The sequence below is a fragment of the Lissotriton vulgaris genome, chromosome 7, assembly GCF_964263255.1.
Source record: "Lissotriton vulgaris chromosome 7, aLisVul1.2, whole genome shotgun sequence".
In the NCBI taxonomy this organism is placed as follows: domain Eukaryota; kingdom Metazoa; phylum Chordata; class Amphibia; order Caudata; family Salamandridae; genus Lissotriton; species Lissotriton vulgaris.
Genome location: NC_141695.1, coordinates 1,773,160,672 through 1,773,183,085, shown reverse-complemented (window position 1 = coordinate 1,773,183,085; position 22,414 = coordinate 1,773,160,672). Strand labels below are relative to the sequence as shown.

At 51.0% G+C, this 22,414-nt stretch overlaps 1 protein-coding gene across 6 annotated transcripts in view; it reads right to left on the bottom strand.

The window, feature by feature from the left end:
- Positions 1 to 22,414, bottom strand: part of CBLC (Cbl proto-oncogene C) — a 216,203-nt gene that overhangs the window by 49,089 nt on the left and 144,700 nt on the right. For 5 of the 6 annotated variants that reach the window (XM_086933142.1, XM_086933140.1, XM_086933141.1 and 2 more), the window contains exons 10-11: positions 17,239 to 17,559; positions 12,053 to 12,141 (exon numbers count right to left, since the gene is read on the bottom strand). In XM_086933142.1, coding sequence (XP_086789268.1) covers positions 12,053 to 12,141; positions 17,239 to 17,559 — 410 coding nt within the window. Of the gene's footprint in view, positions 1 to 3,972; positions 4,142 to 12,052; positions 12,142 to 17,238; positions 17,560 to 22,414 lie in introns of those variants that run through there. The other variant, XM_086933144.1, reaches the window with a different exon arrangement.

Sequence of the window (22,414 nt, the reverse complement as noted above, 5' to 3'; positions counted from 1 at the left end):
ATTTTCACATCACACGTCAATAAAGAGAGGGGCCTATATGAGTCGCAGTGCGATGCAGATTTCCCGGGCTTGAGTAAAGAGATGATCAGCGCAGTTCTCATTGATGCGGGGAGATGCCCCACCTCCAGAGCGTCCTCATAGACCTCCCGCAGTACCGGGGCCATGAATTCAATGTATGTTTTGTAGAATTCAATAGGGATGCCATCTAGGCCTGTGGCCTTGCCTGACTGCATACTCATAATCGCCTCTTTTACCTCGTCAAGCTCAAACGGGGCACTCAAAAACGCCCGTTGAGCGTCACTCAGCCAACCAAGCGCGACATCCGCGAGGTAGTCGTCTAAAGTTGGGCCCCTCAGTCCCTTAGAGGTGTACAGCTTATTGTAATGGCCCACGAATTCGTTAAGGATTTGCGTGGAGTCGCGGAGCAGCAGCCCTTCGGCTGTTTCCAGCTCTAGGATAGTAGTAGGCGCCCTCGCAAGCCGGACCGTAGCCGCCAACACCTTCCCAGGCCTATCTCCTTCTCCATATTTCCGCGCCACCCAGTATTTATGTCTAAATTTTGCCTCACGCGCAGCTTCCTCAGAATATTCAGTAACTAAATCTCGAATCTCTGCCAGAGTGTCGCTAGTGGGGCGCGCGCGGAGGTTCTCTTCCGCCTGGCTCAGTTTTACTTCTAGTGCCTTTAAACGGTTCAGGATAGCTTTAAGCACCCCCGAGCCCTTTGCAATGCAGAACCCTCTTAGTGTGACTTTGAAGGCATCCCAGATTGTCTCCACTGCATCCACAGACCCCTTATTTCTTGCAAAAAAATCTAAGCATTCCTCGCGCAGCGTCTCTCTAAATTCCTCATCTAACAGCATCGCGGCCTGCATGCGCCACGCGGTAACAGGAGGGCCTAGCTCAGCTCCGCGCATGGCGACCAGAACCGGGGCATGGTCCGAGTAAGTCCGAGGGAGGTGTCGTGCACATGTGACAGTGGCATACATGTGTGTGGTCAGAAAAAAATAATCAAGCCTGGCCCAGGACCTAGCCTGCGCCGTGAAATGCGTTCCCTCCCCCCTCGGCCCGCAGCGTGCTCGCCAAGCATCCACTAGGTGATTCTCCTCCAAGATGGCTCGCAGCACCTCCCGCCCTTTTGTGTAGTGGTGTGGAGCCGGGTGTGAGCGGTCCAGGGTCGGGCTCACAGTAACATTGAAGTCCCCCCCCCATATTATGTGTTGCGACCCCGCTTCCAGTATAGCAGCCCAGAGTGACTCGAAGTACTGTGGGTCGTCCACATTGGGGCCATAACAACACGCAAGGGTGACTGTCACACGGCCCAATCTGCCCCATAGCAGGCAATATCTCCCTTGTACATCTGATTTCATGCCAGCCATGTGGAAGGGTGTTGACTTTTTAACCAGGATTGCAGTACCACGGGCATAGGAGGAATACGAGGAGAACACAGCACTCGAGGCCCATCTACTACCAAAGGCTGGCAACCTGTGGGGTGCAAAGTGTGTCTCCTGCAGAAATGCTATGTGAACATTATGTCTGTCTAAATATCCCAGAACGTGGCGTCTCTTCCGATGATCTCCCAAGCCCCGCACATTCCAAGTAAGAACATTCAGACAAGTGTCCCCCATCCCAACAACTTTTCATATAACAAAACAATCAAACTGTACCAACAGTCCTTACAGGTAGGATTACCAGCGGTCCACAGTAACCCCGGCCACCACAAATAGCAGTCCCTGAACCCTCCCCCCATAGCAAAGACAGTAGACCAGCCCACCCCAGGACGGGCGGAAGGTCGATGAGTTAAAGGTGCACACGCCCGACTACAAAACGAAAACTTAAACCCAGTGCAAACCCAGGCATCCAACACTAGAAATCGTAACCGTTGCCATTCAGTAAACAGGCCTCCGTACCTAGACAACCATGAGGCATCCCATTGTTCCCCTCTCGTGCAGCGACACGTGGAGAGCGGAGCTGGCAACCACAGAGCTATTACTCGGGGCCACAGGCCCAATTCGAGGACAGTGAAGAACATGGACCAGACCAGCGCGAACTGACCCCTTGAATAACTTCCCCCCTCCCCCACCCACTGAAGCGCCCCCAACTCGCCAGTACCCTGTGCCCACCCCCCTCCCCGATCAAACCCGCAACAACCCAACAGTAAAAGTGCATTGAGCAAGTCCAGTGGGGTACACCCATTCGGGGTTCTAGAGGTGCACCGTCGTCCACCCCCGCCTCTCCTCACCGCAGTTACCGCCATTCTTACCGTCCTTGTCCGGGCGAGTGAGACAGCATGGGGGGGGTGGGGGCCTGGCATGCTACAGGGCCTGCAGCACCACCCAGCCCTATACTCCTGGGGGCCATTTCAGGAGCAGTAATCCAAAAAAAAACATATATCAATGATTCATCAATAACGAAAGCGAAGAACCCAGTTCATTCCGCACCAGAATCGTGTCCGCCATCCGCCTGCGCAGCTCTTTTGTCCCTTTTCGGCAGGGTCTTGATGTACTCCTCGACCTGTTGCGGGTTCAAGAAAAAGTGTTGCGTGCCCTGGTGGGTCACGCGGAGCTTGGCAGGATAAAGCAATGCATAGTCAATGTTCAAACCTCTCAGTTTCCGTTTCACGGCTAGAAACTTCCTGCGCTGTTCCTGAACAAGTGGAGTAAAGTCCGGATAGATGGAGAAGGAGGAGTCTGATAAGTTGTGTTGATTTGTCTTGTGGCCAGGAACTGGAGCTGACGTCTTAGGAATGATGACACTGTTTGTTGCACAAGGCAAAACGTGCGGAACTGTGTGATCTCGGAAGAGCCAGTTAACGTCTTTTGTGAAGAAATTGTTGTGGTTCAGCGTAGCGTGCAGCGGGGATTATGCCTCGTCACATGAGTGCGCAGCGTGGCTAATGAGAAGGGATCGGGCTGGCTTCTGTTTTGAAAACAAAACCGAGCCCAGCACAAGGCATGCGGAATGGCACGGCCGGTGCATCCTTGTCTGCTTTAAAAGTACAAATGAGTTCACGCTTGCGCTTGGAATGCGATAAGAGGGGGCGGAGCGGGGAGAGGGAACAGACGGAGGGAAGGCCAGATAAGGGGAGGGGAGAGGAGAAATGCGACCCGGCGGGCAGGGGAGGGGGCGGAGCGGGGAGAGGGAACAGACGAAGGGAAGACAGATAAGGGGAGGGGGGAGGAGAAATGCGACACGGCGGGCAGGGGAGGGGGCGAGGGGGGAGGAGAAATGCGACGTGCGGATGAGGGAACTGATGTGCACGCGCTTTTAAGCTCAATGCGCATGCGCATTGAGCTTAAAAGTCACGGGCACTGCAAGGAATCGCCACGATTCCTTGCAAGTTGGATAAAGAGTGGATAAGCCCCCATAGTCTCGCTTGCTCGATGCGCATGCGCATCGACAGGCGAGACCTAAAAACACACACATTACATATGGGAAATGCTTTGCACTAACAGGTTTGATTAACATATTAATTAGTGATGTAAAACGCATGTTTAATCTATTTTGTGCATTTAAGTGATGTAATAATGCATGTCTGTGTACATTGCGCATTGCATGCTGCTTTTCTGCTACATTTTCAAGGCATGCAGTGTGATGCTTTTCTGTTAGGTAACAGTTTTAAAGGATAAATATTAGCACTGGTAGGTGGGGGGGACAGAAAACGCATATATTCTGTATATTTACATTTTCTTTTTCTGTTTATCGTAGTTTTGGTTGGATGCCAATTCCAAAATGGCTTCGCTTTTCCCGGTTCTGCGCAGTAGAGAAAGCTTACATCATTTTGCTGAGAGAGGCTCGTCCATGCTCTGTGCTTCACTGAAAACTTTGCAACTTCAGCTGACTATGTTCGAGGTCATTTGATATGAACTCTGGTGAGTGGTTGTGGGCCAAAGTGATAACCACGAGAACAGCTGAATGTCTGCCAAAGAAAAAAGTAAAATGCCTTCCAAAAATGACCACGTGGAAACAGCTGAATCACTGCCAATGAACATTTAAATGCCTGATGATGAACGGGGACAGTCGAACTTGTGTTTATCAGTTTGTCAAACAAAGTTGTTCACGGACATCCTGGAAGTTGAGAAATGCATGGACGGTCGAATTTGCATCTGTCAGCTTTTTAATCAGGAAGCTGTTCAGGGACATCCTGAAAGTTGAAATATACATTGTCAATTAACGGACATCCTGAGAGCTAAGAACTGCAATGTCACGACCAATCAGAGAAAAGGACATTTTAAGAGTTGAAACATTGAGGGTAGAGAGCCAGCAAATACAGTATAAATATCGGAGGAAAACTGGGGTTTAATGTCACAGGAGCTGATCGCAGAGAGAAGCTGATTGCACTGCAGCTGTTTGCAGAGATGCTGGGAGCCTGAAACTATGCCAGAGGGCTCACTGATAACCCCTGTAGTTTGGAGATTCGTTGCAGGACAATAAGCCTGGGTGAGAGACTGCGTCCGAGGAGGCCTGGGTTAGTAAGTATAGTTGGGGTTTAGTGCTGGGTAGGCAGGTTTTAGTGTAGAAATCTTTAGAATTTAATGCATGTTTTAACTATGGTTCTCTGATCTTTTCATGCAGAATTTCACTTTCAGTTGCATTGACCAAGGTTTGATGTTTTATCTTAGAGAATAATGGAATTAATGTGAACTTGAATTTTCTCTTCATGATTTTTATTAACAGTTTTTCTTGAATGATTTCCTGAATAAATGGCAATGCTTAGTGAAAAATAACAATGACAGAATAAATGATAATTTTCTTTTATGCAAATTAATTACATAAAATCTTTTAAATGATTTCAGGTGTTCTTGATTTTTTCTGAGTCAATTAATTATGCAAATCAATGTATTGTTGTAGTGAGGTTAAGCTGGTCTTGACAATCACCATCAACTTGCTCAACTAATTGGTCCATCAACCTAATTGGCGGGGTACATTGATGCATAGATTAGTTTAGTAGGATTATTGAGGCAAACAAACGTTGGTGTTAAAATCTGTGCTTAAAAGGTATCCTATCATAGGAGAGAATTCACTCAACCCATTTTATATATATATTTGCAAGGGTCTGGGGTAAAGTGTGTGTGACTAGGTGTGTTGTACTTCGGTGTTATGGGCCCCACCGGAGTGACCTGGACACTGGGTTGGTGATATTTCTGGGTGAGCGCCGCATCACTGCCAGATCATGGAGTGCTGACGTCTAGGGATCTGACTCCCTAAGGCAAAGGTGCTCACATGATGGCTCCACGGACTGGGACATTTAAAGGAGGGCAGGCAGGCGGCCAAGCCGCTGGGTGAAAGGAAGTCATTGCCTCCACCTTGCCAGAGGAAGACGACCGCCTTATTCAGAGATCCCCACCGTTCAACCGGGGTCTGCAGGGCTTAAGTGGAGCTGCATTGATGTCCGGGAATCTCCAAGCTGGGTCATCAAGTGAACAAATTAACTGATGGGTGAGTCACCTAGTAAATCAAGTAACTACTGGCTGGGTCGTCAAAAGAATGATCATTTTATTTAATGAATCAATCAAAAGATGAGTAATAGATGGCTCGGTCGCAGATTGAAAACACCAACTGGTGGCTGGGTCACTGAGTGAATGAACTAACCGATGGATGGGTCACTGAGTGAATGAACTAACTGATGGATGGGTCACTGAGTGAATGAGCTAACTGATGGATGGGTCACTGAGTGAATGAACTAACTGATGGATGGGTCACTAAGTGAATGAACTAACTGATGGATGGGTCACTGAGTGAATGAGCTAACTGATGGATGGGTCACTGAGTGAAAGAGGTAACTGATGGATGGGTCACTGAGTGAATGAACTAACTGATGGATGGGTCACTGAGTGAATGAACTAACTGATGGATGGGTCACTGAGTGAATGAACTAACCAATGGATGGGCCACTGAGTGAATGAACTAACTGATGAATGGGTCACCAAAAGAATTAACGACCTGATAAATGGGCAATTTAATTCCTTAACTAATAGATGGGTAATAGATGGCTGCGTCTAAGATTGATTGAACAAGCTGATGACCCAGTCACTGAGTTAATTTAACTGATGACTGGGCCATAGAGTAAACAAAGTCCCTGAAGGATGGATCATTGAGTGAATGAGCTGATAGATGGATCATTGGGTGGGCACACTAACATCTCTCTCATACTTGCAATCCCTTTTCAAGAATTTAATTTCTTGCTTTCCTCATGCGCTCACAGTAGACCTGGTCTGAAATGATACTCTTGACAGACAAGCTGTCGCCTGTGTCCACATCATGGGTGCACCCTGTTGTCAGACCTGAGATCAGAGAGAATGGCCCTGCAAACTGCTTCAACCGCTGATAGCAGGTCCGCTGTTGCTGGTCTGTTAGTGTGGAGGACAGAACTACTTTTTCCAGTGCACCATCTTTGGGAGTGAACATGCAAAAAAGAGGTGTTTCCTTACAGAAATACACAGCCATCAAATTTTACTGTCACTGAAGAGAAGGACAAGCCAGTCCTGAAAGACTCTGGAAAATCAGTGGAGAATCCCGAGAACAGCTGCAGGCTCCCTCCAGCTGCCCCGGAGGACAATCTTCAAAGAACACCACCTCCCTTGCTATGAGCAGACCCTCAGGTTTCTACAAGCTCCCTCCAGCTGCACCAGGGAACAATCTTAGAAGAATGCCCTCCCAAGCTCTTAGTGGGTCCTCCATGGTCACAGAATGGGGACCACCAGGAGCAGTCACTGCTTGCTGTCTCGTGGCCTGCTAGAAACTGCGACCAGAACGTGAGGTCATGGAAGGACAGGGACAATCAATAGAACAAATGTCTGACCAGAGGACCAGAAGTTGGCAATCTAAGGTACCAGGATCATGCAGAGTGATGTAAAGCTAGGAAACCACGTTTCGTCGTGGACTGCACTTAAAGCCCAGATAAAAGACCCCTTCTGATAAAATCCCATCATGTCTATCTAACCTGGGGCTGATCTTGGGCCAACAAGCCGAGTAGGTGACTACGCTTGCTAGACACACACTGTTTCAGAAGAATGACTGCACCAGAGTCAGGAAGAGAGCCCAGATAAACCCCACATCCTTGAAGGAGTCCAGCAGGGCATCTTGAGATGTTGGAGAAACACACTGCTGGCTCTCCATGCTCACACGCCTTCAGCTCCTGGGATCTGATGGTGAGTGGCTCAGCCAGTCATCTAGGTAAGACCGGATGACAATTACACAGTTGTGATGAACAGCCAACGGGGGTACAACACCCCCACTGAAATATTCATGGGCAATCTGTGGCAAAATGGCAAAGCGATGAACTACCATTGACCCTTGAGTACAGAAAACAATGGAAAGCACTGGTAGGCAGCTAGGTTGGACATCTGCAGCAGGGGAAAAGCACCTCTTCCCCTGTCCACAGGCAGATCTTCTGGGATGCTCCACGTGCTTAGACATCCGTTGAGCGCCTGTGCATGTTCCTCCACTAGTCCTGGCTGTTCATGCTCCTCAGGCAGGTTAATGGACCTCAGCTGACATGTCAGATAGCTTGTCTCTCTTCCCCATGGTTTCTTTATTTTTTTTTGCAGAGTTTTATATAGCGCAAACTAGACCCGAACCGGGTATCAGAGCGCTTTACATAGCACCAGTTACGTTACATGAGGGCACACATTCATTTTAGGCACGGGGAGATTAAGTGATTTTCCCAGAATCACAGGAGGTTTTGACGTCGTTACCGAGACTCAAACCCAGATCCCCAGGTCCGAGGTCGAGCGCCCTAGCCGTTAGGCCAACTCCTCTCGGAGGTCAGGCCCTTCGTTCACCTCATACTCTGCAGACAGCCAAAGAGGGTAAGGATACAGTCTACCAAGGAGGCATTGATGAGGGAAGGGAGAGAGTCCACGGAGGCTGAGGAGGTAAGGGGGACAGTTCACCTGTTGGAAAGCGGGTTATTAGTGGTGGTAAATATGCATTTACCACTGGCAATGAAGCTACTAACCCAGTCTAAGGTTCAGTACAGATCTCAATAAGTTATTCCCATGTTCTACCGCTCGGCTGCAAGTAGGCAGGCTTAACTTAGGAGACAGGTATGTAAAGCATTTAAAAATACAAATTAAGTAAATAATTAAGACACAAGGACCCACACGCCGCCAAAACCAACCTCCACGAAGGAATGAAGGCCGTCGCCGAGTGGATGAAGAACAGCCGTCTGAAGCTGAACTCGGACAAGACGGAGGTTCTCATCCTCGGCTCCACCCGCTCAGCCTGGGATGATTCCAGGTGGCCGACTGCACTGGGAGCAGCACCGACACCCACCGACCACGCATGCAACCTGGGAGTCATCCTTGACTCCTCCCTCTCCATGTCTAAACAGGTCAACGCCATCTCCTCCTCCTGCTACAACACCCTCCGCATGCTCTGATCTACAAGTGGATCCCGACCGAAACAAGAACGGTGACACAGGCGCTCGTCAGCAGCAGGTTGGACTATGGAAATGCCCTCTACGCAGGAGCCTCGGTCAAACTCCTAAAACGACTACAACGCATCCAGAACGCCTCTGCACCCCTGATTCTCGACATCCCTCACCCCAGCCACATCAAACCCCACCTGAGAGTCCTGCACTGGCTCCCCATCAACAAGAGGATAACCTTCAAACTCCTCACCCACGCACACAAGGCACTCCACGACACCGGACTGGCATACCTCAACAGACGACTCACCTTCTACATCCCAAACCTCCAGCTCAGCTCCAACCGACCTCGCCCTCGCCACCGTCCCCCGCAATCGAAGAGTGACTGCCGCCGGCAGATCATTCTCCCACCTCGCCGCTAAGACCTGGAATACCCTCCCCACCAACCTACAGCAGACGCAGGACCTACTAACCTTCAGGAGGCTACTTAGGGTAGGCCTGGCTTTTGGAGCAGTAACAGCACCCCTCCACCCCTAGCGCCTTGAGACCCTCACGGGTGAGTAGTGTGCTTTACAAATGTACTGATTGATTGATTGACAGCACACAATAAAAACCCAAAACCAATTTATAACAATAGGAAATATGTTTATCGTTGAAATGACACCAAAACAACAAAAAATCCAATGTAGGGAACCAGAGATATGAATTTTTAAAGAATAAACACTTTCTAGCACTTAGTCACTTTATAGAGGTTTTTTCCCAAAGTTGCTCCAAACTATTCCAAACTTTTGGAACTTCTTCCTGAAGTTTCTCTTGAGGGTACAACGGGTACAAAACACAATCCAAGGGTCTCGAAGCTCCAAGTGGGTCCTTGAAATTTTGAGATCACAATTCCCACAATGCACCTGGCCAAAACTCTTAAAAGTCCACTGGATGGCCTCCAGGCAGAGGACTCTTGGTGGAGTTGAGGTAGGTGAGCTCTATTAACCTGCAGCTTGCAGGGAGTCCACTCTGTATTCCTCTTGAAGCAAGGTACATCCAAAGGGCTGCAGTTCCAGATAATGCAGCAGGCACAGTCTTTTCAGAATGCAGGGGCTGATGGTGCAAATCACGTTTCCAGCTTGGCGTCCACTCTTTATTCCTCTTGAAGCAAGGCACATTCAAAGGGCTGTAGTTACAGATAATCCAGAAGTGCCTGCAATGGTACATTACATGGAGGACCCTCCATTTTTGGGAAGCCCAAGCATGCCTTGTGAAGACCCGGGGAGGAGAGGAATCCCCCAGACAGGTTTGAGCTGGGGGGATGTGCGCTAGAAGGACAAAGAAAGAGACCCATTTTACACTTCCAAAGTGATAGACCACAAGGAAGGGGCCTGGACACGTCTCAGGAAGAAGCCTGGGCTGATTAGGGAATCATAATGAGCAGGGCTGGGATTAACCCTTCGATGCACATATCACTGTGGCTGACATCCTGGTGTGAACTGTGGTCGCTTCCATGAATTGTGTTGTGGGACAATCAGCTTCGGAGTCATGCCTGCAGTGACAGACGGCTTTCATGAAGAGAGAAGAAAAGCAGTAGTGCCACTTCAGAAGAAGCAGAGCACCATCACGAAACTTCAGAGACTCTGACGATAAATTACATTTGCTGTCTGGAAATTCACCATATTAAGAGGAGCCCCAATAAAGAGTGTGGTATCCTGGTGCACAGTAAGTTCAAAATTTAGTATGCTTTAAAAACTAATTTAATTGAAATTGTAATGTAAAATGCTCACTCGCTGTAGACCGTTTGAGGACTGAACTGACAACATTCGCCAGGGATGCTATCAGTTTCAAGTCCGGCCCGGCTGAGGAAAGAAAGGGACCAGTTCAAGAGGCACCGAAGAGGAAGAGTAGAGAGTCTGGAGATGCTGATGAGGGAAGGGAGGCAGTCCAGGGAGGCTGAGGAGGAAAAAGCCTCAGATTTCTGAGGTGCCTCGGAGGCAGACTCGAAGACTGCGAGACTGAACGTGAGAGTCAGTATCTGTGGAGGAAGTCAGCCGGATGTATGACGTTACAACGCATACTTTTACTCCGCATACCATTACAACGCGGTATTCACAACGCATACCGTTACAACGCATAGCGCTTTGGGGTGCTGGATAGTGGTAAGTATAATTTACTATTCTAACTCCAGTCCCCGTGGACCCTAGAGAAGGTGTTGGATAGTAAATTAAACTTACCTCTTATCCTAGAGCGCCCCCCAGCGCTATGCGTTGTAATGGTATGCGTTGTAATGCCTGCGTTGTAGTGGTAGTGCGTTGTAAAAAATGCGTTGTAACAGGTGAATACCAGTCAGCCCAGTGCCTCTCCTCTCTTCCTTGAAATGAGGGGAAGAGTGCCTTGAAAGAGTCCTTCTGTGCACCATCTCTCCTGCCACTCAGCAGGGGTCCCCAGAGTCCAGTATTATATGCACTTCAGCAAGACCCCAGAAGGTCCCAGCAAAGCCAACACCACATAAAGAACAGCCAGGAGGAAATGAGTGAGTACAAACAGTGGAAGGGAGTGAACGCTTTCCCCAAATACGTTTCCATACAACACCATCTGAAATCCTGAATTGACGGATAAGAACAGCAATCCAAAGGTATCAGAGACATGGAGGGCCACCAGCAGTGCTGCCGAGCAGTCCTGAAACCCCACCACACACCTCCAGCAAGCAGGAAGGACAGCCCAACATGAAGCACACACCTCTACAACAAGTGTTGTGTATAAGCCAGGAGGAAGCGGCGCGCCTGCATGACCCTGGCTACAGGGACCACCGACTCCTTTGGGGGAAGACAAAAAAGCTGTCTGAGCCACCTACAGAAACGTCATGGCAAGTAGATCCAGCGCCCTGGAAGGGGCTGACAAGGGCAGCTCCACAGACATACCGCATTCACGTAGCATGCACAACCCTTCCGGTCCCCATACAAAGGCCTCGAGGACCATGAACAATGCGGCTGCAGTGGAAGCTGCCGACACTCATGGCAGTCCAGGAAATGGTGCATGGGCATGTTATGTTATGCTGTTATGTTATGTTAATTTAATATCGCACACAAATCACCCTGGGCCCGATTCACAGAACTAACGTAAGACAAAATCATAAACTTACTACCATTTTGGTATTCACAGAAGTTAGGACTCCTAACTTTAGAACTCCTAAATGCCTTCTGTGAATACCGAAAGTCTTAAAGTTAGGATTTTTCTCAGTTTAGGAGTCCTAACTTCTGTGAATACCGGAATGAGTAAGTGACTTCTGTAAATACCAAAATGGTAGTAAGTTTAGGATTTTGTCTTAAGTTAGTTCTGTGAATCGTGCCCCACGGGAGGGGTATCTTGTCATGTCGGTGCCGCCCCTCAGTGGTAAGGACACACTATGCTGTCCGAAGCCGACACCTCAAGGTACTAACGAGTGGGGCGAGAATGGGTGAGGTGGTCACAGCTTTTCTCATACTCGAGGGTGAGGTGTGGGGGTGCTGCCACAACACCGCAGCCAGAAGACTGTCTGACATAAGTATTGTTTACTAAAATATCACCTCTTTGGCATTAATATTGAAATTCACACAGGAGGGGGGTGTTCTGTAAATGATATTTAGAGCACATATGATATTTATTTATACAACACTCTGATGTACCCCAGGGGCCTGAGGTCCCCTGGACGCTGCTCACCAGGACACCAGAGGGCCATCGGTGGTACTGCCGCTGCCGTTCTGAAGAGGGCCAGAGGGGGCGCTGCTGCTGTCCGGGCTCGAGGGGTCCTGAGAGAGGCAAGGTAGAAAGACAGGTCTCGGTAAAGATGAAGGAACCATAATTGATCCAACATTAAAGGAGGAATACTTTCAAAGCAGCCTTCCTCCCCTCTGAAGCCAAATGACAGGAGGAGCCTCTCATCACCCCAACATGTACCCCCCCCCCCCCTCCCCAAAGAGAGAAAACATGTCAGAGCAAGAAGGAGAGAGGCCAGCCTGAGTGGCAGCTTCGAATCCTCAGCAATGAAGGAAAACTAAACAAAAACACATTGCTTTCAGGGATCGACGCCTCACACCCTTTCGAGAACAGAGACCTGAGCTTCTCAGCTTAGAGTTAAAGACCTGAGCATTTGGGGTCAACCGAGGGTGAGGAATCTAGACACTTCTAGCATCACCCCAGCAGGCACTTCTAGCATCACCCCAGCAGACACTTATAGCATCACCCCAGCAGACACTTATAGCATCACCCCAGCAGACACTTATAACATGACCCCAGCAGACACTATTTGAACCACCCCAGCAGACACATCTAGTATCACCCCCAGCAGACACTTCTAGCATCACCCCAGCAGACACTATTTGAACCACCCCAGCAGACACATCTAGTATCACCCCCAGCAGACACTTCTAGCATCACCCCAGCAGGCACTTCTAGCATCACCCCAGCAGACACTTCTAGCATCACCCCAGCAGGCACTTCTAGCATCACCCCAGCAGACACTTATAGCATCACCCCAGCAGACACTATTAGAATCACCCCAGCAGGCACTTCTAGCATCACCCCAGCAGACACTTATAGCATCACCCCAGCAGCCACTTAGCATCACCCCAGCAGACACTTAGCATCACCACAGCAGACACTATTAGAATCACCCCAGCAGACGCATCTAGTATCACCCCCAGCAGACACTTTTAGCATCACCCCAGCAGACACTTAGCATCACCACAGCAGACACTTATAGCATGACCCCAGCAGACACTATTAGAATCACCCCAGCAGGCACTTCTAGCATCACCCCAGCAGACACTTATAGCATCACCCCAGCAGACGCATCTAGTATCACCCCCAGCAGACACTTATAGCATCACCCCAGCAGGCACTTCTAGCATCACCCCAGCAGACACTTTTAGCATCACCCCAGCAGACACTTCTAGCATCACCCCAGCAGACACTTTTAGCATCACCCCAGCAGACGCATCTAGTATCACCCCCAGCAGACACTTATAGCATCACCCCAGCAGGCACTATTAGAATCACCCCAGCAGACACTTTTTGCATCACCCCAGCAGACACTATTAGAATCACCCCAGCAGGCACTTCTAGCATCACCCCAGCAGACACTTATAGCATCACCCCAGCAGCCACTTAGCATCACCCCAGCAGACACTTAGCATCACCACAGCAGACACTATTAGAATCACCCCAGCAGACGCATCTAGTATCACCCCCAGCAGACACTTTTAGCATCACCCCAGCAGACACTTAGCATCACCACAGCAGACACTTATAGCATGACCCCAGCAGACACTATTAGAATCACCCCAGCAGGCACTTCTAGCATCACCCCAGCAGACACTTATAGCATCACCCCAGCAGACGCATCTAGTATCACCCCCAGCAGACACTTATAGCATCACCCCAGCAGGCACTTCTAGCATCACCCCAGCAGACACTTTTAGCATCACCCCAGCAGACACTTTTTGCATCACCCCAGCAGACACTTAGCATCACCCCAGCAGACACTTAGCGTCACCACAGCAGACATTTATAGCATCACCCCAGCAGACGCATCTAGTATCACCCCCAGCAGACACTTATAGCATGACCCCAGCAGACACTATTAGAACCACCCCAGCAGACACTTTTTGCATCACCCCAGCAGACACTTAGCATCACCCCAGCAGACACTTAGCATCAACCCAGCAGACACTTATAGCATGACCCCAGCAGACACTATTAGAATCACCCCAGCAGGCACTTCTAGCATCACCCCAGCAGACACTTATAGCATCACCCCAGCAGACGCATCTAGTATCACCCCCAGCAGACACTTATAGCATCACCCCAGCAGACGCATCTAGTATCACCCCCAGAAGACACTTATAGCATCACCCCAGCAGGCACTTCTAGCATCACCCCAGCAGACACTTTTAGCATCACCCCAGCAGACACTTTTTGCATCACCCCAGCAGACACTTAGCATCACCCCAGCAGACACTTAGCATCACCACAGCAGACACTTATAGCATCACCCCAGCAGACGCATCTAGTATCACCCCCAGCAGACACTTATAGCATGACCCCAGCAGACACTATTAGAACCACCCCAGCAGACACTTTTTGCATCACCCCAGCAGACACTTATAGCATCACCCCAGCAGACGCATCTAGTATCACCCCCAGCAGACACTTATAGCATGACCCCAGCAGACACTATTAGAACCACCCCAGCAGACACTTTTTGCATCACCCCAGCAGACACTTATAGCATCACCCCAGCAGACGCATCTAGTATCACCCCCAGCAGACACTTATAGCATCACCCCAGCAGGCACTTCTAGCATCACCCCAGCAGACACTTTTAGCATCACCCCAGCAGACACTTCTAGCATCACCCCAGCAGACACTTTTAGCATCACCCCAGCAGACGCATCTAGTATCACCCCCAGCAGACACTTATAGCATCACCCCAGCAGGCACTATTAGAATCACCCCAGCAGACACTTATAGCATCACCCCAGCAGACACTTATAGCATCACCCCAGCAGGCACTATTAGAACCACCCCAGCAGACACTTAGCATCAGATCAGCAGACACCGTTAAGGTGTGAACCTCTCAACTCAAAATGTGCCACGACTGTGCACTTCCTACATTTCCAAGGTGGAACAGGACCTGTGACCCCAGAGAAGAGGGTGGAGGGGGAGCTGCAAGAGAGAGTCCGCCGGAGGCGACTATGGGTGGTCAGCTGGACATCAGAGGCCCAGGACTTGCTCAGAGGGCCTGGAGAGCGAGATGCAGCTCGGGTCTCACATGGACCAGGGTCCGTGAGAAGAGGAGATGAAACAACAGCCAGAAATGTGTTAACACTCAAGAACCAACCTCCAAGGGCTGCAGACCCTCAGGTACCATCCACAGCCGGGAGACCACGATGACCGTGGGAAGCCTTCTGAACTCACGAGGACTCCAGGCGCTAGAGGGCCACAGCGACTGGACGAGCGCCTGAAGGCTGGCAGGGACACTCTCTTCTGGCTCCATCCCTGCTCTGTGCCCTCCATCTAGTGTCTAATAGTCACCCCTACCTCCACTGCGCAGCAGTCACTCCCTCCTTCCAGTGTCCAGCAGCCCCTCCCTCCCTCCAGTGTCCAGCAGTCACTCCCTCCCTCTAGTGTCCAGCAGTCACTCCCTCCAGTATCTAGCAGTCACTCCCTCCCTCTAGTGTCCAGCAGGCAATCCCTCCCTCCAGTGTCCAGCAGTCACTCCCTCACTCCAGTGTCCAGCAGTCACTCCTCCAGTGTCTAGCAGTCACTCACTCCCTCTCTCTAGTGTCCTGCAGTCACTCCCTCCCTCCAGTGTCCAGCAGTCACTCCTCCAGTGTCTAGCAGTCACTCCCTCCCTCTCTCTAGTGTCCTGCAGTCACTCCCTCCCTCCAGTGTCCAGCAGTCACTCCCTCCAGTGTCTAGCAGTCACTCTCTCCCTCTTTCCAGTGTCCAGCAGTCACTCTCTCCCTCCAGTGTCCAGCAGCTCCTCCCTCCCTCCAGTGTCCAGCAGTCACTCCCTCCCTCCAGTGTCCAGCAGCCCCTCCCTCACTCCAGTGTCCAGCAGTCACTCCCTCCCTCTAGTGCCCAGCAGTCACTCCCTCCCTCCAGTGTCCAGCAGTCCCTCCCTCCCTCTAGTGTCCAGCAGTCACACCCTCCCTCCAGTGACCAGCAGTCACTCGCTCCAGTGTCTAGCAGTCACTCCCTCCCTCCCTCCAGTGACTAGCAGTCACTCCCTCCAGTGTCTAGTAGTCACTCCCTCCCTCCCTCCAGTGTCCAGCAGTCACTCCCTCCCTCTAGTGTCCAGCAGTCACTCCCTCCCTCCAGTGTCCAGCAGTCCCTCCCTCCCTCTATTGTCCAGCAGTCACACCTTCCCTCCAGTGACAAGCAGTCACTCCCTCCAGTGTCTAGCAGTCACTCCCTCCCTCCCTCCAGTGATCAGCAGTCACTCCCTCCAGTGTCTAGCAGTCACTCCCTCCCTCTCTCCAGTGTCCAGCAGTCACTCCCTCCCTTCAGTGTCCAGCAGTCACTCCCTCCCACCAGTGTCCAGCAGTCACTCCCTCCCTCCAGTGTCCAGCAGTCACTACCTCCCTTCAGTGTCCAGCAGTCACTCCCTCCCTCCAGTGTCCAGCAGCCCCTCCCTCACTCCAGTGTCCAGCAGTCACTCCCTCCCTCTAGTGTCCAGCAGTCACTCTCTCCCTCCAGTGTCCAGCAGTCCCTCCCTCCCTCTATTGTCCAGCAGTCACACCTTCCCTCCAGTGACAAGCAGTCACTCCCTCCAGTGTCTAGCAGTCACTCCCTCCCTCCCTCCAGTGACCAGCAGTCACTCCCTCCCTTCAGTGTCCAGCAGTCACTCCCTCCCACCAGTGTCCAGCAGTCACTCCCTCCCTCCAGTGTCCAGCAGTCACTCCCTCCAGTGTCCAGCAGTCACTCCCTCCCTCCAGTGTCCGCAGTCACTCTCTCCCTCTAGTGTCCAGCAGTCACTCCCTCCCTCCAGTGTCCAGCAGTCACTCCCTCCCTCTAGTGTCCAGCAGTCACTCCCTCCCGCCAGTGTCCAGCAGTCACTCCCTCCCTCCAGTGTCCAGCAGTCACTCCCTCCCTCTAGTGTCCAGCAGTCACTCCCTCCCTCCAGTGTCCAGCAGTCACTCCCTCCCTCTAGTGTCCAGCAGTCACTCCCTCCCTCCAGTGTCCAGCAGTCACTCCCTCCCACCAGTGTCCAGCAGTCACTCCCTCCCTCCAGTGTCCAGCAGTCACTCCCTCCCTCTAGTGTCCAGCAGTCACTCCCTCCCTCCAGTGTCCAGCAGTCACTCCCTCCCTTCATGGCAGTGAAGGTCTCGCCCTGGACTCACCGTGGCGCTGGCTGAAGGCTCTGCGTTGGGTGATGGTTCAACCCTCGCCGGGAGGGCACCGCTGGGGGCGGCCACATCCTGGTACAAACTCCCGTTGAGCAGGTCCATCGCCGTCAGCCTGGCCCTGGCACGCCCCCTCGTTGGCCCGGTGGTATCTGCCCCAGAAGAGGTGGTCGCTCCAGCCGCTGGGGGGTACCATGGCACAGGGGCTGGCGTTGTTGGTGGTGGAGGGATGGGCACATTGGGCAGAGGGCGGCTCCGGAGCCAGTGGTCTGGGCCCTGGCTCTGTGCTCTGTCTGGTTCTGGAGACCCCAGGACCGCCTGTGGGAGGAACGCAGAGGAGGTGGTGAGTTCCTGCTCCAGACACAGGGGAGACACAGACTGGTGCTTCCTTCACTGAAGATGTAGGAGGTTGCGGCTGCCACTGCTGCGTTACACTTCCCGCAGACCCTACGATGCCTCCTCCTGTTTGCTTGCTCTTGTAGGGCCCGATTCACAAAACTAATTTAAGACAAAGTCCTAAACTTACTACCATTTACTCATTTTGGTATTCACAGAAGGCACTTAAGGGCCCGATGTAGGTAGGCAAATACCTGTCGGTAACGGCCGAAATTCGGTAATTTCGGCCGTTACCGACCGGTATTTTGATTTTGGGATGTAGGGGCATGTTAAAATACAGATTCGGTAATTTTACCGATTCGGTGAAATACCGACTCTGTAAAATTACCGAATCTGTATTGACGTGTAAGTAGCACTTAAATCAGTGCTACAGGGGTTTAAGAAGTCGTTATTTACCACCAACTAGGGGCCTGATGTAGGTAATCCCAGATTACCGATTCTTAAATACCGAATCACACCGATTCGGTATTTAAGAACTGGCAATTCAGATTTAGGTAATTTTTCCGAATCCATTACCGAATCGGTATGATTCGGTAATTACCGAATCGGTATTTACCGATTCGGTAATTGCCATTCATTCCTATGGGCCTGGAGGCCCATAGCAATGAATGTCAATTACCGAATCGGTAAATACCGATTCGGTAATAGGGGGAAACATTGAAGGGTGGCAGGGTGTCACTTTGACACCCTGTTGCACCCCTCAATTGTGCATGGGTGCACATGTTGCAGACATACATGCCCTTAGGGCATGTATGTCTACAACATGGCACTGTTTAAAAAGCAAAAAAATGCTTTTTAAAGGGTTTTCATTTTTTAACACCAACCTCTAGTTGGTGGTAAATAACGACTTCTTAAACCCCTGTAGCACTGATTTAAGTGCTACCTACATGTCAAAATACAGATTCGGTAATTTTACAGAGTCGGTATTTTACCGAATCGGTAAAATTACCGAATCTGTATTTTAACATGCCCCTACATCCCAAAATCAAAATACCGGTCGGTAACGGCCGAAATTACCGAATTTCGGCTGTTACCGACCGGTATTTGCCTACCTACATCGGGCCCTTGAAGTTGGTGGCAAATAATGAAAATCCTTTAAAAAGCATTTTTAAATACTGATTCAGTAATTACCGATTCGGTAATGGATTCGGAAAAATTACCTAAATCCCAATTGCCAGTTCTTAAATACCGAATCGGTATGATTCGGTATTTAAGAATAGGTAATCTGGGATTACCTACATTGGGCCCTTAATCATCAATGAGTAAGTGCCTTCTGTGAATACCGAAATGCTAGTAAGTTTAGGATTTAGTCTTAAGTTAGTTCTGTGACTCGGGCCCGTCGGGTGTTGCATCTTCATTGTGCATTGAATCGGGGGCGGGGGGGTGTGAGGACCAGGGACGCTGCACTCTCTCCCCTGTGGGACCTGGGACCCTGAAGGTGTCATTCCTGATACATCCAGACACTGCTGCATCTCATACCAGCTCTGTGAGGCTTCGTAGCCATGAAGCACTCTGCCATGTCAGATGGAGACACATAGGCACTGTAGGCACGCGGGTGCAGGAGCATGAGAGCAGGGTAGAACCAGGAACCGAAGGGTACATCTTCTGGAAGGTGAAATAAGGTTGCTAATCGCCTGCATTAATTGAGGGTAACAAGTCGCGTCACATGGTCCCTTGTTGGCATACATAAGATCCCTTGATGACATACATATGATTCCTTGATGATGGACACATGATCTCTTGGTGATGGACACATGATCCCTTGATGATAGACACATGATCTTTTGGTGATGGACACATGATCCCTTGATGATAGATACATGATCTCTTGGTGATGGACACATGATCCCTTGATGATAGACACATGATCTCTTGGTGAGGAACACATGATCTCTTGGTGATAGACACATGATCTCTTGGTGATAGACACATGATCTCTTGGTGATGGACACATGATCTCTTAGTGATGGACACATGATCTCTTGGTGATGGACACATGATCTCTTGATGATGGACACATGATCCCTTGATGATAGATACATGATCTCTTGGTGATGGACACATGATCCCTTGATGATAGACACATGATCTCTTGGTGATGGACACATGATCTCTTGGTGATGGACACATGATCTCTTACACATGATCTCTTGGTGATGGACACATGATCTCTTGGTGATGGACACATGATCTCTTGGTGATAGACACATGATCTCTTGGTGATAGACACATGATCTCTTGGTGATGGACACATGATCTCTTAGTGATGGACACATGATCTCTTGGTGATGGACACATGATCTCTTGATGATGGACACATGATCCCTTGATGATAGATACATGATCTCTTGGTGATGGACACATGATCCCTTGATGATAGACACATGATCTCTTGGTGATGGACACATGATCTCTTGGTGATGGACACATGATCTCTTGGTGATGGACACATGATCTCTTGGTGATGGACACATGATCCCTTGTTGATAGACACATGATCTCTTGGTGATGGACACATGATCTCTTGGTGATGGACACATGATCTCTTGGTGATGGACACATGATCCCTTGATGATAGATACATGATCTCTTGGTGATGGACATATGATCCCTAGTGATCCCTTTATGAAGGACACTTGATTCCCTGCCTGCTCCATGGGTTGCTATAGATCTATTGTTGGGTTGGTGCAGGGATCCTTTCAAGGGGTGCCACGCCTCCCCACTGAAGACCCATGAGAGCTGCACGCGCGGGCAAGACGAGAGCAGGCATTGACTTGTCAAGAACGTCAACTCTCTCTGGTTGTGAATATCAACACGGGGCATCAGGGAGGCTTCCATAGGATCGGACAAGGTGGCATTCGTAACTGCAGGGGATCCGTTAGGACTGGCAAGGATCCCTTAGGGCTGACCGGTCTCAGCCACATCAGTGATGGTTCCATCGGATTGAAAACGCTGCTTTCTTCACCACAGGGGATGCGTTGGGGCTGCTGAGGGGCCCTTAGCGCTGACACGGAGCGGCCACGTCAGTCACTTCATTGGGATTGGACTCGCGGGCCCTCTTCACCGCAGGGGATCCGTTCTGATTTACGTCAGAGTGGTAGACTGGCAGAGATTGAACACGTCATATTCTGTGATTGCCGCAGGGAGTGAGATTGAACTTTGTGTCATGAGGACCACAGAGGATCGGAGCTCCAAGCGTCATAGACGCCCCAGGCTTCATGTTTATATCCAGGCTGGGTGGGCTGACGGCAAGTATCCAGGCTGGGTGGGCTGACAGCAGGTATCCAGGCTGGGTGGGCTGACAGCAAGTATCCAGGCTGGGAGGGCTGACAGCAAGTATCCAGGCTGGGTGGGCTGATGCAAGTATCCAGGCTGGGTGGGCTGACAGCAGGTATCCAGGCTGGGTGGGCTGACAGCAAGTATCCAGGCTGGGAGGGCTGACAGCAGGTATCCAGGCTGGGTGGGCTAACTGCAAGTATCCATACTGGGTGGGCTGACAGCTGGTATCCAGGCTGGGTGGGCTGACAGCAGGTATCCAGGCTGGGTGGGCTGACAGCAAGTATCCAGGCTGGGAGGGCTGACAGCAGGTATCCAGGCTGGGTGGGCTAACTGCAAGTATCCATACTGGGTGGGCTGACAGCTGGTATCCAGGCTGGGTGGGCTGACAGCAAGTACCCAGGATGGGTGGGCTGACGGCAAGTACCCAGGATGGGTGGGCTGACGGCAAGTACCCAGGATGGGTGGGCTGACGGCAAGTATCCAGGCTGGGAGGGCTGACAGCAAGTATCCAGGCTGGGTGGGCTGACAGCAAGTATCCAGGCTGGGTGGGCTGACAGCAAGTATCCAGGCTGGGTGGGCTGACAGCAAGTATCCATTCTGGGTGGCTGACGGCAAGTATCCAGGATGGGTGGGCTGACAGCAAGTATCCAGGCTGGGTGGGCTGACGGCAAGTATCCAGGCTGGGAGGGCTGACAGCAAGTATCCAGGCTGGGTGGGCTGACGGCAAGTATCCAGGATGGGTGGGCTAACGGCAAGTATCCAGGCTGGGAGGGCTGACAGCAAGTATCCAGGATGGGTGGGCTAACTGCAAGTATCCAGGCTGGGTGGGCTGACGGCAAGTATCCAGGCTGGGAGGGCTGACAGCAAGTATCCAGGCTGGGTGGGCTGACAGCAAGTATCCATTCTGGGTGGCTGACAGCAAGTATCCAGGCTGGGTGGGCTAACTGCAAGTACCCAGGATGGGTGGGCTAACTGCAAGTATCCAGGCTGGGTGGGCTGACAGCAAGTATCCAGGCTGGGTGGGATGATGCAAGTATCCAGGCTGGGTGGGCTGAAAGCAAGTATCCAGGCTGGGTGGGCTGACAGCAAGTATCCAGGCTGGGTGGGCTAACAGCAAGTATCCAGGATGGGTGGGCTAACTGCAAGTATCCAGGATGGGTGGGCTAACTGCAAGTATCCAGACTGGGTGGGCTGACAGCAAGTATCCAGGATGGGTGGGCTAACTGCAAGTATCCAGGCTGGGTGGACTGACAGCAAGTATCCAGGCTGGGTGGGATGACAGCAAGTATCCAGGCTGGGTGGGCTAACCACAAGTATCCAGGCTGGGTGGGATGACAGCAAGTATCCAGGCTGGGAGGGTTGTCAGCAAGTATCCAGGCTGGGTGGGCTGACGGCAAGTATCCAGGCTGGGTGGGCTGACAGCAAGTATCCAGGCAGGATAGGTTGACAGCAAGTATCCAGGCTGGGTGGGCTGACAGCAAGTATCCAGGCTGGGTGG